This window comes from Chionomys nivalis, chromosome 4 (assembly GCF_950005125.1).
Source record: "Chionomys nivalis chromosome 4, mChiNiv1.1, whole genome shotgun sequence".
Classification (NCBI taxonomy): Eukaryota; Metazoa; Chordata; class Mammalia; order Rodentia; family Cricetidae; genus Chionomys; species Chionomys nivalis.
In genome coordinates, this window is record NC_080089.1 from 53565005 (window position 1) to 53581789 (window position 16785).

Genomic DNA, 16785 nt, shown 5'->3' on the forward strand with positions numbered 1-16785 from the left:
GGAAGGGGAATACCCACTCCTGATAAAAGAAGGATCACTGCCCATCCTTGAGAGACTTGGGAGATGTCACTGCTCACACGTGACAGACGTCAACACTGCTCACAGCTGGGAGACGTCACTCCTCACCCTTGGGGTACTTATGAGGTTTCCAGCTGTGGGCAGTAGAAAGACCAGTGCCCAAACTCAGGCCGCTTGAAGACCACTGTTCACACCTGCAAAGGCTAAGGGTCATCCAGCCTTCAAGATGCCTAGGGGGAAACAGCAATCGCAGGATCTCGACACCACCACAGAGGGCAGCCATCCCCAACCCCCTCAAAAATGCAACAATCCGAGGCAGGCCCCAGAGCACACCCCTGCAGTGACCGAACAGAAGGCAGCCACACCCCGGGGCAGAGGCCGGGTGGGGCCGGCAGCACTCTCACATCCCTCCCAGTCCAAGCTCCCCGCCCAGGGTTCGCGCCCACGAGGTCCTCCTGCAGGCCAGCGGATCCCAGAGAGGGTCAACCCCTCGGACCCACGCAAGGGCAAGGGGCCGGCCTCGGGGCGGCGTGACAGTCGGCAGCGGGCACCCTCCACCCCGAAACCGGAGCCCTCCGCCACGAAGCCCGAGCCCCCCACCATGGCCCGCGGCGGCAGTCAGAACTGGAGCTCCGGGGAGTCGGACGGCCAGTCGGAGGAGCAGACATCTGAGGAGAGCGGGTGAGCGCGCGCGCGCCGGGCTGGCCCGAGAACGGAGCCCAGGAGCCGCCGGAACCTCCGCGAAGGTTCTGGGTCTTTGTGGCGTCACGCCTCCTAGCGGAACCTTCCGCCGGCGCCGAATAAAAGCCCGCGGCGGAGGCGCCGGCGGCTCGAGTGCGGCTGTGGCGGGCGCGCAAGTGGGTCCCGGGCGCACGCTCGGGACGGAGCCCCGGGAGCGGCGGCGACCGAGACGGTGACGCGCAGGCCAGCGGCGGGGGCGCGGGCCGGGGGCCCCGGGGGCGTCGGGGACGCGCTGACCCGCCTCGCCCGCCCCACCCCGCAGAAACAAGATGGTGAAGGAAACCGAGTACTATGACATCCTGGGGGTAAAGCCCAGCGCGTCCCCGGAGGAGATCAAGAAGGCCTATAGGAAGCTGGCGCTCAAGTACCACCCGGACAAGAACCCGGATGAGGGCGAGAAGGTGCGGGGCTGCGCGGGGCGCCGGGGTCACGGGAGGACCCGGGTTGTGAATTATTGACGGCGGCGCGGAGGCTGTCTGCAGGCGCCGCGTCAGTCCGAGGGAGGCCGCGGGGCGCGGTCAGTGGGGGACACCTAGCCTGGTGCGACTGGTGCGGGCTGCGAGCCCCAGCAGCCACTCTACAAGTGTTTTTGGAGCCTCTGCCTCCCGGCTGCAAGGACCCTGGTGGGCTCCGGCACTGACCTGTGCGAGCCCAGCTCTCACAGCTCCTGCTGGCATTCCTGTGGGAGAGGACGCCAGCAAACCAGAAACCCCCGGCACGGGTGAACAGAAGCTGCGTGCTTGGTGGGCACGGCTGGCAGCGAACTACTTTTGTGTTTATATTCCATTTGTTGCATAAGCCCTAGGGATGAGTTTCTGTGATCTCAGTTGTACCCTAGACAAACCCAGTCTCCCTTTTGAGAGGAAATGAGTGGATGTGATCTGTGAGGCCACCTCCTGCCTGTATCCAGTTTTAGGACACTGAATTGTCACTTTTTTGGTTGTTGTTAAACAGGGATGCAGAAGTCTGTAACCTGACACATCTGTTTATAGTGAGAACTCCGGGTTTCCTGTGACAAATGACCCGCAGTTGATCATAAGTACCTACAGATAATAGGCTGAAATGCCCTGCGTATTAATGACCTAAATTAAACCTTTCATCCTGTTTACAGAAATAAAACATTCATTTTGTTCCCAAAGAGGACATGCCCCACCTGAATAGGCGACTAAGTGTACCAGCCATTGTAGGGAGAGCTGGCTAGCTATCCCGCTGTTTCTCACCCTTCACGTATGCCATTAAAAAAACAAAACAAACCAAAAGGGGGAGCAAAAAACTTTTGGATGTCCCAGATGAGTTTGGGGGTGAGTGCCGTGGTAGAAGCTGATAGCAGTGGCGTCTGGACCAGAAGCTGATAGCAGTGGCGTCTGGACCGCTTTTGGAGCCACAATCATCCATCCCATCGAGCATTTAGACCCGTGGAAATGACACTTGGATCAAAATGCCTTTCTGTCTTTGTAATTCCAAACTGGAGCAGGCAAGCTACTTAAGGAAGGCTGGCTGGTGGCGGCAATGATAGAATATTTATATTTAGCCACATGTGCCGAACGTGGCTGTCACAAGTTTCAAGCACTTCGCTGTAAGACCGTTCTACCCGTTTGTGTGCTCCGGTCTATATTTAGGTGGCTTACTGTAGCTTTTAACATCACCGGCTTCTGCATTGTATCTGTGATTCGCAGATGTATTCCCTCAGTTCCTGGTTGTCTGTCGCTGCCATTTTCTTTTTGATATTTCTGTGTGTATGGGTGCTTTGCCTGAGTGTGTATTTGTGCACCATGTGCCTGCCTGTGGTGCCCTTGGTGGTCAGAAGGTGTTGGGTCCTCTGAAACTGGAGTTATAGATGGTTGTGAGCTACCATATTGGTGCTGGGAATTGAACCCTAGTTCTCTGCAAGAGTAGCCGTGCTCTTAACTGCTGAGCCATCTCTCCAGCCCTGCTGACATTCTCCTTTAAGGAGAGCTTCTAGGCTTCTGACATCATGTTCAGCAGGCAGCTTGGGGAAAAGCCTTCCACTCTGGGCTCCAGTCACATCACGTTCACCCATTTGCATACTGTTTGAGATGAGGGTGCATTTGGTGTGGTTACATTTGCCCTCTTCACATAGTACCTACCTGCCTGGGCAGGTCATTTGCCCTTTGTTTGAAACGAATATTTGTTTATAGTCAGGTATCCAAGTTAGTATTAAATAAATCAGTGAGAAGGGGCAGGTCCATCTTTTTTGTGGGGAATGGGGCAGTGTGTACCCACTGTTGGAAATGCATCTCCCTCACCACTTCCCACGAGGGAGTGATCCATTTCTTTTACTTCTTTTCTAAGACATCTTGGCAGAGGTTGCTCCTGACCACAGACTGGCGGATCAACCCTCATCCCTATCCTACCATGATGGACCTTATTAGTCTAGTGCCTGTTCCACATCAGTGGGTGGGGGAGTCTAGTCATGCCCGAGGTCAGGAGAAGAAACGGACTTTAATTCTTTAATTCCACATGTATGCAGGAGCGTTTCCAGAAGTGGGGGGAGAGCCAGAGTGGAGGAGGACTGGGGGAACTGTGGATTGCAGAGTAGCGGGGGTGAGGAGACTGGGGACACAATCTGTAGAAACTGCTAGAGATCCCAGGAGGCTCCTTCCCTCCACTTCTCCTGTCCTGGGATGTGCTGGGCACACCGTGCCGGCTTTTCCAGGTCTTTTCCCAGGTTGTTGTGAGGATTTTATGTGTAGTTTTGGACTACTTTATATGCTGTGGGTGGGAATTTGCTGGGTTTTTTTCACCTAAGTTTGTCACTGGATTATTAAGGTTATCCTCACAACTAGACTGAATTTGTGCTTCTCCACTTTGTCCTGGGACAGCTGGGAAGCCCTCAGTGTTGGTCTTTGTTTTCTGCTCTGTTGTCCTGTGTTGCTAAGCAGTGGGCAGCCCGTGTTTGTCGTCACTCTGCCCTGCATGGAGTCTGTGCTTGTTCTAGCTGCAGTTGGTTTTCTGCAAGACCCAAAGGGGCAGGCCAGCAATAGTCCCTTTCAGGGATGGCGAGAGGACATCATTTATTGAGACGTGTCTGGTTCTTTGGCCAGTTCCATTGTAAATTTTAGTTTGAGTGACAGGTTTTCAAGATACAGCCCTTGGCAGACTGTAACAATACAGAGTTTCAGAGTATGAGCTGGGGCTATAGCTCGGTAAAGTGCTTACCCAGCATGCACAGGGCCTCCAGGGTTTGGTCCCCAGAGCCACATCAGCCAGGTGTCATGGTATATGCCTGCAATCCTAGTATTTGGGAGATAAAAGCAAGTGGATCTGAAGTTCAAGGCTATTTTTTTGCTATAGAGTAAGTTCTTTGGCAACCTGGGATTTGTTAGACTCTGTCTTAAAGAAAAAGAAAAAGCTAGGAAGTTTCAGAGTATAGAAGAAAAGCCACTCAGAGCATGCCTGGTCCGACTGTGTGTCTCTCCAATCACCCCCAGCCAGCCAGCCAGCCTTCCTTCCTGCCTGCCTGCCTGCCTGCCTTCCTTCCTTCCTTCCTTCCTTCCTTCCTTCCTTCCTTCCTTCCTTCCTTCCTTCCTTCCTTCCTTCCTTCCTTCCTTCCGTTTCTGTTTTCACTTTGCTACAGTCTCATCCAGCAGTGCAGGCGACTTCATGGCAACCCTCCTGCCTCAGCCTCCTCGGGTGCAGGGACTGTAGGAGGAGCTAATATACCTGGCTTTCTTTTTTCTTCACTTAATAACTTATCATAAGCTATGTGGCTCTCAGAGCCATTTCTTAGCTGAATTATATGAAGGGTCTATGGTAAAGATCAGAGAACCCTAATCCTAACTGGGAAGAAAAGAGACCTTCGTAGGAGCTGAGTTAGACCCTGGAGTAGGGGTCCCCAGAGGTAGGAGGACCTCTTACCAGCATTTGGGGCCTTTGTCCCATCAGGTCTGTCCTGAAGTTGAATCTACCAAGTGACAGGGAAGTTCTGTTCATTCTTCAGTCTGTCTGTTAGGTCCAAGCCTCTTTGGGGCATTCTGGGTGTTTGGTGAGTGTTTTAGTAGGCCCTCCCCTGGAGTATCCTTACTTTCAAAGAGACCAGAAGCCCCAGGGGCAGGTGTCTCAGGTAGGTATGTTTTTATGGTTTTGTTTTGCTGAAGAAAGCAATGGTAGTGGGTGATACTCACTTCCTTGAAAAAAAATTATAGGAACTTTTCAAAAGCTCTAATAACTGCCGGGTGTATGATGGTGTTGGCTTTGTGTGTGTTAGCGTGGAGGTGCAAGCATGCCACAGCCTCTGGTGGAGGGGAGACAATTTTTGGAGTCAGTACTTGCCTTCTGCCTTGCTTTTGAAGCTGCGTCTTTCTTGTTTCTGCTACTCTGCAGAGTACTCCAGGCTAGTTGGCCCTAGAGCAGTCGCCCTGGAGGATTACAGATGCACAGCACAACCGCTTTTGTGTGTGCTCTGGGGATCTGAACTTGGGTCATCAGGTTTGCATGGTAAGCACTCCCTCCTGGGGGCTGCAGAAATGGCTGAGAGGTTAAGAGCGCTTACCATGCACGGGTCCCTGGCACCCAGGTCAGGTGGCTCACAGCCCCCTGTAACTCCAGCACCAGGGGGATCCTTATGTCCCCTTCTGTCCTCCAGGGGAGCCTACACACACATAGTGATATGTACACACATACTTCTGTTCTTCAGAGTAAAAATCAGCCTCAGGAGGGCCAAGAGCCAACCTCATTTATTCATCTCTGAACTTCCAGAATTGAGCTCTTCATTTAATAAATATTTGCCAAATATCATCCAAATGGCAGACACAGTTGTAGGCTTAGGGATGCCCTTAGTACTCCAAGTTGACAGAAACCCTGTCTTCATGGGGCTTCTCTCACAGTGGGCCATAGCAAGAGTACAGTGAGGCCGGGCGGTGGTGGCGCACGCCTTTAATCCCAGCACTCAGGAGGCAGAGGCAGGTGGATCTCTGTGAGTTAGAGGCCAGCCTGGTCTACAAAGAGAGTTCCAGGATATTCAGAACTGTTACACAGAGAAACCCAGTCTCAAAAAAACCAAACCAAAATAAAACAAAAAATAGCTGGTATAGCTTGATAGAAAATATTGCCCTTGGAAGGGCTGAGAGACCGCAAGTGGGCTTGCAGTTTGAAAGCTGGGACTTGTGAGGTTGGGCTGGGAAAGGAGGCTTCCAGCAGAGACAGGAAGACCTGTGCTTGTCACCCTGGGACACATGGTTCAGTTTCAGAAAGAGCAACGAGGCTGTGGACCAGAGCCAGAATTGGGATCAGGAACTTGGAAGATGGAGGCAGGAAGACTTGTGAGTTTGAAGTCAACCTGGATGACATAGTGTGTTCTAGGCCAGCCTGTGCTACAAAGTGAGACCATATATAAAAACAAAACTAAAACATCAGAGGCCGGAGAGGAGAGGAAGGCAGAGTTGGGTTGTAGATGGCAGCAAGGATGGTGGCCTGGTAGGGTCACAGTTCACAGGCTGAAAGGAGCCAGGCCACAAGGTGGCAGAGGACAGAACTGCATGCTTTAGTGTATGTCTTATGTTAGGAAGGTGCGTATACTTAAGAGAAGAGCATGGCAGGAAACACACCCTCCACAATGACAAATAAATGGTCACATAGTTGTCCATGCTAGAGCTTTTGTGAATAGTATGCAGTTAAATACTATATGTGGCATGCTCTCCCTGGGGAAAGGACACCACAGTAATTAGCAAACATATGACTTTCACATGGTAACATATTTAATATTTCCCCATTTGTCCCAATAGCATCCTTTATAACCATTTTTCCCTGTGTGTAATACACCCCAGAGTGTTTGGTGTATTTAGTTGTTCTGTCTCTCCCTCAATTTGAGTTTTCTAGTTCTTTTTGTTGTTTGTTTGTTTGGGTTTTGAGACAGGGTTTCTCTGTGTAGCCCTGGCTGTCCTGGAACTCACTCCGTAGACCAAGCTGGCCTCGAACTCAGAGATCCTCTTGCATCTGCCTCCCTAGTGCTGGGATTAAAGGCGTGCGCCACCACTGCCCGGCTACTAGTTCTTTCCTTACAGTTGGTTTCTGGTGGTAAGTTTTTGGTAGGTGTGCCACACATGGGGTATTATGTCTGTCACCAAGTTCAGGAGTGGCGGCTGGGGGAATAGCGCCACAGGAATTGTTGACAGGTGAGGCAGGTGGACATCTCCCCCATGCCCGCCAGGATTGTCGGGCAGTACCGCGAGGGGCAGTGCAGGTCTACACGCAGCAGCTGGCACGCCAGCAGGTGCTCACAGATGGCTGTGGTTGAATTTCACACCTGTAAACTAGGAAAGTGGTCCCTCTAGCTGGTAGCCCTGGGGGGCACCTGGAGCCCTGGGCTGCAGCCATTTATAGGAGAAGCCTTGCTGGGTCTCCTATTTACAGGGGACCCCATGTCTTCTAGCTGGTTCTGCCTGTGTGGAGACAAGTTTTTTCCCCCTTCCTATTTCTAACCCTGTTCTCGGAACAAATTTCTTTATGATGTTTGTCCCTTATGTCCCACTTAAAAAAGACAGTAAATATGTAGACTAATGGCTGGAGGGACTGGCTTTTGTGATTACATTTGGAGGTAGGCTTGCATATAGGAAAATATCTCAAACCTCTCTGGGACTCATTTTAAATCTCTCATTTTTTTCCCCAAAGTTTAAACTTATATCCCAGGCATATGAAGTACTTTCAGATCCAAAGAAAAGAGACATCTATGACCAAGGTGGAGAACAGGCAATTAAAGAAGGGGGCTCGGGTAGCCCCAGCTTCTCTTCACCCATGGATATCTTTGACATGTTCTTTGGTGGTGGAGGACGGATGACTAGAGAGAGAAGAGGTAAATGGTTTTAACTTAATTTTTCCCATTTATTTGTGTGTGTGTGCGTGCGTGTATGCACGAGCAGCGGTGTGTGTAAGACAGAGACAACTTGCAAGAGTTGCTTCTCTCCTTCGGAACTCAGGTTCTCAGGCTTGGTGGTAAATGCCCTTTCCCAGCCTGTAATGTTTGTAAAACATGTAAGCAAGCTTTATATTGTACATGCTGCAGGAATCGAGATGTATGCTTTAAAAGGGTGTGCTTGTGGTCTTTGGGGGATTTTTAAAATAGTTCTGAATTTTAGTATTCAGGCTGCTGGAAGCTCTTGTGTGAACCTTTCCAGTGTTCCACATAAAAAGAGTGGATGGGACTATAGACAGAATAGGGGAGCATGCGTACTGCTAGCATCCAGGAGGCCGGGTAGGAGCATTACTGAGTTCTAGGCCAGCTGGAGTTGCATAGTGATACCCTTGGAAGGTCAAGTCAATCTGTTTTGGATCAGGCACCAAAGTGTCCAAAGGGACATAATTGACCCCTCAGTGCTTAACAAATCTTCTATCAAGAGTGGCCCTTCCCCCACTCCCTACCACTTCTCATCAACTCTTGGGCCCCATCCCGGCCAGGGCCTGTAGGCTCTCTCATTACTGTGATGGGGACACTGCCCTGTTGAGGGTAGCCTCATACCCAGCCAACATCAGGTTTTCTAAGAGATAGAGTTGACCTCTGTTTTAAAATCTTTGTAAAATAAATAACCTTTTCAAAATCCATTCTGGTTTACAGCTTCAACCCCAGGAGGTAAATGAGCCCAACCCCCTGCTGCTTTGGGTTCATCTTCCCCTTACCCTCTTCCTCCCCCACCTTTTTTTTTTTTTTTTTTTTTTTTTTTTTTGAGTTAGGGTTCCATGTGTCCTGGGCTGCCCTCAAATTCCCTATGTAGCTGGGGAATGATCTTGAACTTGTGATCCTCCTGCTTCTGCCTCCCAAAGCTTGGTGCACGCTAGATAAATCACCCTGCCCACTGTGCTCCATCCTTGGGCTCATCCTCCTCACCCGCTGCCTGCCAGTGGTGCCTGCTGTGTTATCGAATTCTCCCTGGCCCACAGCCCCTCCCCTGCCAGCTCACTGCTGATAATCCACTTTGGATCCTAAAGCCATAGAGGCAGCCAGGCTGACTACACTGCTAGATAAACTCAGGAGAAATGTCCTTCATTAGTTTTGAGATGTGTGACTTCGGTCCGTGAGAAACCCTGGGTGAGTGTATTTGTTCTCACATTATAATTGGCCTTGAACTTTAAAAAGCATGGGTGTCGATTCTGTGCACGCAGTGTTCTGAAAATCACAGTGTTTATGAGGGGAAATCTGTCCCCGCCTCTGGGTGTTCTGCCTGCTCATGTAATTGACAGTGTGGACATGATTAAAACTCCGGGCATTCTCTTGCCCAGCTCCCTAGCTGTCCTGAAATAAAAAGCTTCACGCCCTTAATTAAGTCATCTCTCAAAGTTGGCAGCCAATAAACCAGGACACCTTGTCCTAGTGACGCCCAGAACACCTGGGCAGCAAGGAAGGTGTTGCTGTGTTGGTCCCCGGGAGCAGGTGTACTGCACCCTGCGGGCACCCATCCTGCATGCAGGTATAAGATTTGGTCAGAGGAAAGCACTGCTGCTTGGCCATGTGTGCAGGAGGGCTTGGAGAGTAAGCGCCCTGGTGCCCGTGCCAGAGTCAGTGGAGGAGACTCAGGCTTGTCCTGTGGAGGACTTCATGTCTCCCTGCCCTCAGATGTGCTCAGAAAACAGGTGGAGGCTTTTTGACAGGTGGAAGTTTGCCACCTTGGCAGGGCACCTGGAGGATGGGTTGGTTGGATGCTGAAGCCTTACTTCTCTGGGGGGGGAGGGGCTCGGCCCCCCGCTCTGAGTACTGGGGACTTGTTTTTTACTCTCTGGGCTCTCTTTGGGCCCACTACCCAGGTCCCAAATAAATAACCCACACAGTCTATTTCTTTCTTATGAATGCCTGGCCTTAGCTTGGCTTGTTTCTAGCCAGCTTTTTTTTAACTTAAATTATCCCATCTACTTTTTGCCTTTGGACTTTTACTTTCCTCTCTTTCTGCAGAGGCTGGCTGGGTAGCCGGCCTCCTCTTTTCTTGCTCCTTGATCTTCTCATAGTTCTCCTATTTATTTTCTCTGCCATCCAGCCCGCCTGTCCTTTCTCCTGCCTCGCTATTCGCTATTCAGCTCTTTATTAGACCAATCAGTGTTAGACAGGCAAAGTAACACAGCTTCACTGAGTTAAACAAATACAGCACAAAGAATGCAACACATCTTTGCATCATTAAACAAATGTTCCACAGCATAAACAAATGTAACACATCTTCAACTAATATTGTGCAATAGGGACTCGGCAAGGGTCATGATGTATAGTGTAATGCCGTGGTTGGATCAGTCCGTAACTGGCGCTCTCTCCCTCGGCAGGCAAGAATGTCGTACACCAGCTGTCAGTAACTCTGGAAGACTTATATAATGGAATCACTAAGAAACTGGCCCTCCAGAAAAATATAATCTGTGAGAAATGTGAAGGTAAAAACTAATTTTGGAATGACTCTCACACTCAGATCTCTTGTTTCTACTTGTTTCCTAGCTCAGAAAAAAATAATCAATCTTTTCAAATGGGGGGGCCAAGCAGGGTTTGGAAACAGGGAACCCTGCAGTCCCACTTGGGACTGCACCCGTATGAATGTTTCTATTTTTCTGGGTTGAACAGCTATTCAGTGTGTTGATATTTATCCTAAAAGTTTCAAAATCTGGACATTTCTCCTAATGTGGGGGTTGGCGGTTTCCCTATGTAGGGTGCAGCAGCAAACATCGTCGGCTTTCTTCTGCCATCACAGCGTGTGAGGGAATGTGCCTGTGTCCCATTAAAGCCTTGTTTAGGTTAATATAATTCATACAAATGTCGTCCCACAGAGAGCTAGTCCAACTGTGACAGCCTGCACTGATAACTTGGGTCCTGTAGTTCCCTGCATGCCATGTACCTGTGGTGTGGGTGTGAGAGCCCTGGGGTTTAGACGTTAACATCTGGAGAGGCTCTGCCTGCCTGTTCCCTTCCACACAGCCCCAAGGCGGTGCCAGCGGGATAGGCGGCTCCCCGCTGAAAGGAAGGCAGCTCTCCTGCTTGTTGTCTCCCACCTTCCTCCGCAGGCATTGGCGGGAAGAAGGGGTCCGTGGAGAAGTGCCCCCTGTGCAAGGGGCGGGGGATGCAGATCCATATTCAGCAGATCGGGCCGGGCATGGTGCAGCAGATCCAGACTGTGTGCATCGAGTGCAAGGGCCAGGGCGAGCGCATCAACCCCAAGGACCGATGTGAGAACTGCAGCGGTGCCAAAGTTATCCGTGAGAAGAAGATTATCGAGGTACATGTGGAGAAAGGTGAGGCTGCGCGCTTAGTGCTGTAGGGCTCACGTGCTGGTCATGGCATCCATGGGTGTCAGGGATGCGGCTGTGTGGCAGCATGTTTACCAGACAAGGACTGCCAGGAGTCCCTTTCCAGGGCATCTTCCTATGACCTTTCCTGGCCTGAGGAAGGACCAGTGAGGTCACAGAAAAACTTTTAAAAGTTTTCCCAATGAAGCCTTGACTTCAGGGCTGTTCAACTGCCCTCACCTGTCCTTCTCAGTGTCCTTTGGAATCTTTTGAAGTATTCTTCCCAACAGCTTTTATTGCTCACTGGGTGCCAGAGCTTTTTAAAGGTTTTTGAACCTGTCTCCCCCCTCCACACACAGCATCCCTTCCCCCCTGCTGCTCCAGATTTTCCCAAATGCAGTGCCTCTCCTTGCTGTCTCATCTGGTACCATCATCTTAAGGCACATGTCAGTCCCTTCTGTTTTTCCAAAGATCCTGATTCTGAATTTCTGATCCAGCAAATATGTCATATATCAGATGAGACCAAAAGTCAAGCCATGAGCTGCTAGAAGAACTTAAACCTGCCTTGACCTTGTGTATGTAACCAGCATTCTCTTGGCTTCAGGCCACAGATTCTGAAGTGGGTTGTGACCTCCACACACTTGAGTGCATGTGGCCTAGGAGTGTGATCTGGTCAGATGTGGGATCTTATTCGCCCTCTTCCTGCTTCACCTTTGACTCAGCCAGTGGTGGAAGTAAAGCCTTTGCTAGGCAGTTATCCCAGCTACTCCTCCAACACCGTGCCCACGGGAGGTGGAGGTTTAATGAGTTAAGAGCCCCAAAGATCTCGGTCCCTTCAACAGCGCTGAGCTCTGCTGTGAGAAGTGGCTAATCCGAAGGGTGATGTTTCATAGGTATGAAGGATGGGCAAAAGATACTGTTTCATGGAGAAGGAGATCAGGAGCCTGAGCTGGAGCCTGGTGATGTCATAATTGTGCTTGATCAGAAGGATCATAGTGTCTTTCAGAGACGAGGCCATGATTTGATCATGAAAATGAAAATTCAGCTTTCTGAAGCTCTTTGTGGCTTCAAGAAGACAATAAAAACACTGGATGATCGAGTCCTTGTTATCACATCCAGGTCAGGTAGGTACCGCCCTCCCCATACTCTAAATATTTTAAAATAATGAAGTCATCTTCTTTTAAGGATGTATTTTAAATTATGCATATGTATATATGCCCTTGTGTGGGTGTGTGCACAGTGTAAATGTACCTGTGGAGGCCAGAGGATCTTCCTGGAGTTAGCGTTACATACAAGCAGTCACCTGACATGGGACCTGAACTCTGCTCCTGAACTATAAGAACAGAACCTATTCTTAATTGCTAAACCATCTTTCAAGCCCCTAAATTTAATTTCTTACAATATACTGTGTGTGTGTGTGTGTGTGTAGGTCAGAGGACAATTTTGGGGAGTTGATCCTGTCCTCTGCTGCAGGTTCTGGGTCCACTCGGGTCGTCGTTTGTGCAGCCTTTACCTGCTGCGCATCTCATCAGCCTCATGCTATGAAGTTACCACACATGACTGGAGAATGTGATGAATTTCTTTACTATTCTCCTGGGGTAGGAAGGGAGCTCTTAAGTAAGAATCTTCTGAGCCTGAAGTTTTATCTAGACTCTTCCAGATAAATTTACACATTTGGTAGTGGACCACAGCTGATCACAAGCCCTTTCTATCAAGTAAGGTCTGTGCTGATTCTTGTATGTTCCTCTGGTTTCTGAGCTGTTACCTATAAGAACGTTTTCAAATAGCATTTTCCTGCTGGCGGGGGGAAGACATTAGCTGTGAGCTTATCTTCAGAGGCTTCCACAGGAACTGACTGCACACACCCATGGGGGCTGTCTCTGGGCTCTCAGCATCCAGGAAGGCTGATTTACACACGTCATGGATTTATACAAGCTCTAGAGCACCTGCCTAGAAGGGACTGAGGTTGAGGCTGGGCTAGTGGCAAAGGCAGCTGTGCACAGCCAAGGTGTCTGCATAATATGGAAGAAGCTGAGCAATCTAGGTGCTCTGGGGTCTTGGCACAGGCAGGGGTTTCCAGTAAGGAGGTTGGGGGATTGTAACTGGCTGATAAGCCTGCAGCACGGGCGGTGGGAGCTGGTGATAAGACCTAAGTCCTGTGGGGCATGCGAGCACCTGCATCTGTGGCCAGCCTCCAGGACCGCTCCTGCCTCTGCCCATTTCCCTTCCTGCCTTCCCTTCTTTCCAGTCTTGTCCGCTGACTCCTTTGCTGGAGGTGATGGGAAATGAGATTGCGTTTCTAAACTCATCAATTTATGGTGATTTTTAAAACTCTAATGAGTTTCAAACTTACATGCATGTTGGTATATGCACATAATCTTAGTACTCAGTATGCTGGAGCCAGAGATTGCAAGACTGAAGCCAGCCTGGGCTGAGTCTGAAAGATGCTCTTTCGGTGGAGATGATGTGTGTGTGCAGGGATGTAGCCCAGTGGACAGAGCAAAGCTCTAGGTTCAGTCCCCAGCTCCACACAGACCAGGTGTGCCGGTGAGGCTCGTAAGCTGAGCGGGTAGAGCTTGAGCAAAGGATCAGACTTAGAAAAAGCTGTAAGAGTGAGACTGTCTCAAAAACAAAACATTTCTCAAGCTTACAAAACATTGTAGAGATAAAAACATACAAGGTCCACCAGTATGAGATTTGTCACTAACCTTTTACCCCATTTGCTCTTCTGTTTGTGGTGTGCATGCGTACTTCATCCAGGGTCATTGGCAAGCACTGCACCAAGATGCGGCCTGTACCGTTTTAAAAGCCGACGCCTCTCTACGGGCTCCGCGCCACAACCCTGCCAGCTGCCCAGTTCCTCCTGTCACTTGAAGTAGAAAGTTTAAGGACCTGTGGTTCACAAGGCCTTAGGTCATTGCTGTGAACAGAACCAGCCTGGCTGTGTGTCTCAGACCAGACTGTAGCCATTCTTAGAGCCAGGGCTTGCAGATTTGAATGGCGTCTTTGGAAAAGTTCATTCTTGACCAAGGGTGGAGAATATGACAAGTTCAGGGCATCCTGGCAGAATTCCCTGAGGCAGGGCCTCCCTCTGCTTTTCCTGCCCCCAGCATGTCAAGGATAGAAGTCGGGTTATGGGGAAGGGATCCCAAAGGGAGGGAAAACAGAAACCCATTTCTTTGCTCAGGTAGGAAAAGGGCAGGGCATCTAAAAAACCTCATAGGGATTTCTTTGGGGGATTTTGTGTGTGCATGTGTGTGTACGTGTGTGTGTGTGTGTGTGTAGCTCTTTTCCTTTCTCCTTTGGTATTGGTTTCTCTCATCTTCTCTCCCCCTTCCTTCACTGTTGAGCCTCTTGAGGACTCATGGTTGATTAAAGCAGGGCTTCCTCTGGCAGAGGTGGCCAGGACTTTTCCCTCTTCTCCCTCACGGTTTTCCACTCTTGGCCTCAGGGCTCCCATCTCCCAGCAAGTCTGCGGGCTGGGGGCAGTATTAAGTGGCACCTGAGGAAACAGAAAGGGTGTAGAAAACACCCCCACTAACAGCAGAAAAGCTCAGAAACCTGTGCCTGTTCAGCCACGCAGCCACCTTACCATCCTCCAGGGATGACCCCCAGGAGAGTCCACTGGCACACTGTAGATTTTAAAACTACTGATGACCTCCAAAAGCTCCTGTGAAAGACATTCCACTTTCTATAGAGTGCTGTTCCCCTGGGGAGGAACTGCTGAATAAGATGTCCTTAGCTTCCTTTTCTCTCAACATTCCTTTTTCTTGTCTGTTTTCATCTCTTAGGTTTTGTGGTACTGTAGACTGAACATAGGCTCTTGTGCATACTAGGAAGCCCCTGGACAACTGAGCTACAGCCCAGCCTTTGTCCATTTTCATGGGCACATTTTCCAGACACCTCTCTGTTCCAGATGTCTTCTGTGTCTGTCGGGAGATGACACTTCTAGTCTTAGGGGAGCATCTTAAGTGCCCCAGGTTCTAAGCTCCCATGTTGCCTTTAGAGATATTGCCAGCATGGACAAGGCAGAGCAAGTGGTGCAGGATATCCCAGCTCACCAGCTTGAAGCAGAGCATGTGGTGCAGGATATCCCAGCTCACCAGCCTGAAGTAGAGCATGTGGTGCAGGATATCCCAGCTCACCAGCTTGAAGCAGAGCATGTGGTGCAGGATATCCCAGCTCACCAGCTTGAAGCAGAGCATGTGCTTTGTGAGCAGGCAAGGGGTCTGCTGGCATCACTCGGGAGGCTGCTGTGGGCAGCACAGACACCATCTCTGTGTTAGGGACATCCACAATCACTTGAGACAGCTGGGCAGGTTCTGGCCCTATTGGAGGCCAGGTGAGGGGCCTGACTTTAAACCATTCCACATTATGGTAGGTCTCAGTGTGCTTGCTGCTTTCCTGATGTGGGCCAGCCGGGTAGTCTGCCCATCATCAGTGCGGAGCCAGTAGAGCCCACCGTCACTGTCGTGAGGAGCCAGCCTCTCCAGGCTCCCTGTCTTCCTTTCTCATAAAGGAGTCTTCTGTGTGCAGGTGAGGTGATAAAGCATGGAGACCTAAAGTGTGTGCGCAACGAGGGAATGCCCATCTACAAGGCCCCACTGGAGAAAGGGATGCTGATCATACAGTTTTTAGTAAGTGCAGCCTTTTCTCTGAGTTACACTATCAACTGCCTTGCCGGAAAGCCAAGAAACCCCATGTCCCTGTGTGCTCACCTCCGCAGGTCGTCTTCCCCGAGAAACACTGGCTTCCTCAGGAGAAGCTTTCTCAGCTGGAGGCTCTGCTCCCCCCGCGGCAGAAGGTGAGGATCACGGAGGACATGGATCAGGTGGAGCTGAAGGAGTTCAATCCCAATGAGCAGAACTGGCGCCAGCACAGGGAGGCCTATGAGGAGGATGACGAAGGGCCCCGCGCTGGTGTGCAGTGCCAGACGGCATGATGGCGCGGTGTGGCATGGCCTGCTCGGACTAGTACACGATGAATGTAAACGTGGCACAATGAAAATGGCATCGCTTTAATAGCCTCGTGTTTGGGGTGTCCTGTGTATGTATTCAGCAGTCCTCATTGCTGAGTTGTCTTTGGGTTTTCTTGTTTCTCTTCTAGTTGTAACTTAAGTTATAGCTTGATTTATATTTAAATGTTTTAAGTTCAATCATGTCTAGTCTGCATATGGAATCTGTTCGTTTGTACTTTCAGGACATACTCTGGAGATGCTAGTACCACATTGACCCTTTGTGCTTCTTAGTGGCTTTGCCATGGTTCAGTTCCACAGTAGGCCCAGATAGCAATGCTTGGCCCCTAACAAAGGCCAAGAAGGTCTGGTCCATCTCTAATCTGTGGTTTTTCTCCCCTTCCTCCCTTGGCAAAGTCCACCAAAGTATGAGCTCAGGTATGCTAATATTTCTGAATCTAGACTCTAGCACTCTTAGACAATATAGAGCACATACATGGCTTGCACTTGGCCCAGCATGCCTGTTCATACTGAGTAGGCTGCACTCAGAGCTGCAGGGCCAGTCTAGCTCCTACTGTCTGTCCCGTGAGTGGTTACAAAGGGGTTTGTCTAACCATCTGTCTAGGAAGTTTTCTGAACTTTCCAAGCCTTGTGATGACAAACCCATTTTAAATGATAAGCCAATAAAGCCATCTGCTTGTGACCCCACACCTTGTTCGTTGTGGTTTTAATGAGTATCTGCTGACAACCTTTGCAATGTCCCACCAAAGTGCTTACCCTCAGAAGGCTAAACCCTCCCGTGTTCCTGGCAGCCTCTATGTAGAAGCACCTGAGGGAGAATGCTGAAGGCTCAGCCCCCAGCACAG

At 50.2% G+C, this 16785-nt stretch overlaps 1 protein-coding gene across 2 annotated transcripts; it reads left to right on the plus strand.

The window, feature by feature from the left end:
* The first annotated feature begins 244 nt into the window (after positions 1-244).
* On the plus strand, positions 245-16627 carry Dnaja4 (DnaJ heat shock protein family (Hsp40) member A4). Of its 2 annotated transcripts, none has more exons than XM_057767244.1 (8): positions 245-699; positions 1022-1160; positions 7390-7570; positions 10018-10122; positions 10744-10971; positions 11859-12089; positions 15502-15602; positions 15692-16627. In XM_057767244.1, the coding sequence occupies exons 1-8, from the start codon at positions 245-247 to the stop codon at positions 15905-15907; spliced, it is 1656 nt and encodes a 551-aa protein (XP_057623227.1). In that variant the 3' UTR covers positions 15908-16627. The 2 variants fall into 2 exon arrangements, with proteins under 2 accessions (XP_057623227.1, XP_057623228.1); XM_057767245.1 differs by lacking the exon at positions 245-699 and adding an exon at positions 773-931.
* The last annotated feature ends 158 nt before the right edge of the window (positions 16628-16785 follow it).

Coding starts and splice junctions, on each gene's coding strand:
- Dnaja4 (XM_057767244.1), top strand. CDS start 245: ATGCCTAGGGGGAAACAGCAATCGCAGGATCTCGACACCACCACAGAG. Junction 10,123..10,743: donor AATCTGTGAGAAATGTGAAG/GTAAAAACTAAT, acceptor CTTCCTCCGCAG/GCATTGGCGGGAAGAAGGGG. Junction 15,603..15,691: donor TGCTGATCATACAGTTTTTA/GTAAGTGCAGCC, acceptor TCACCTCCGCAG/GTCGTCTTCCCCGAGAAACA.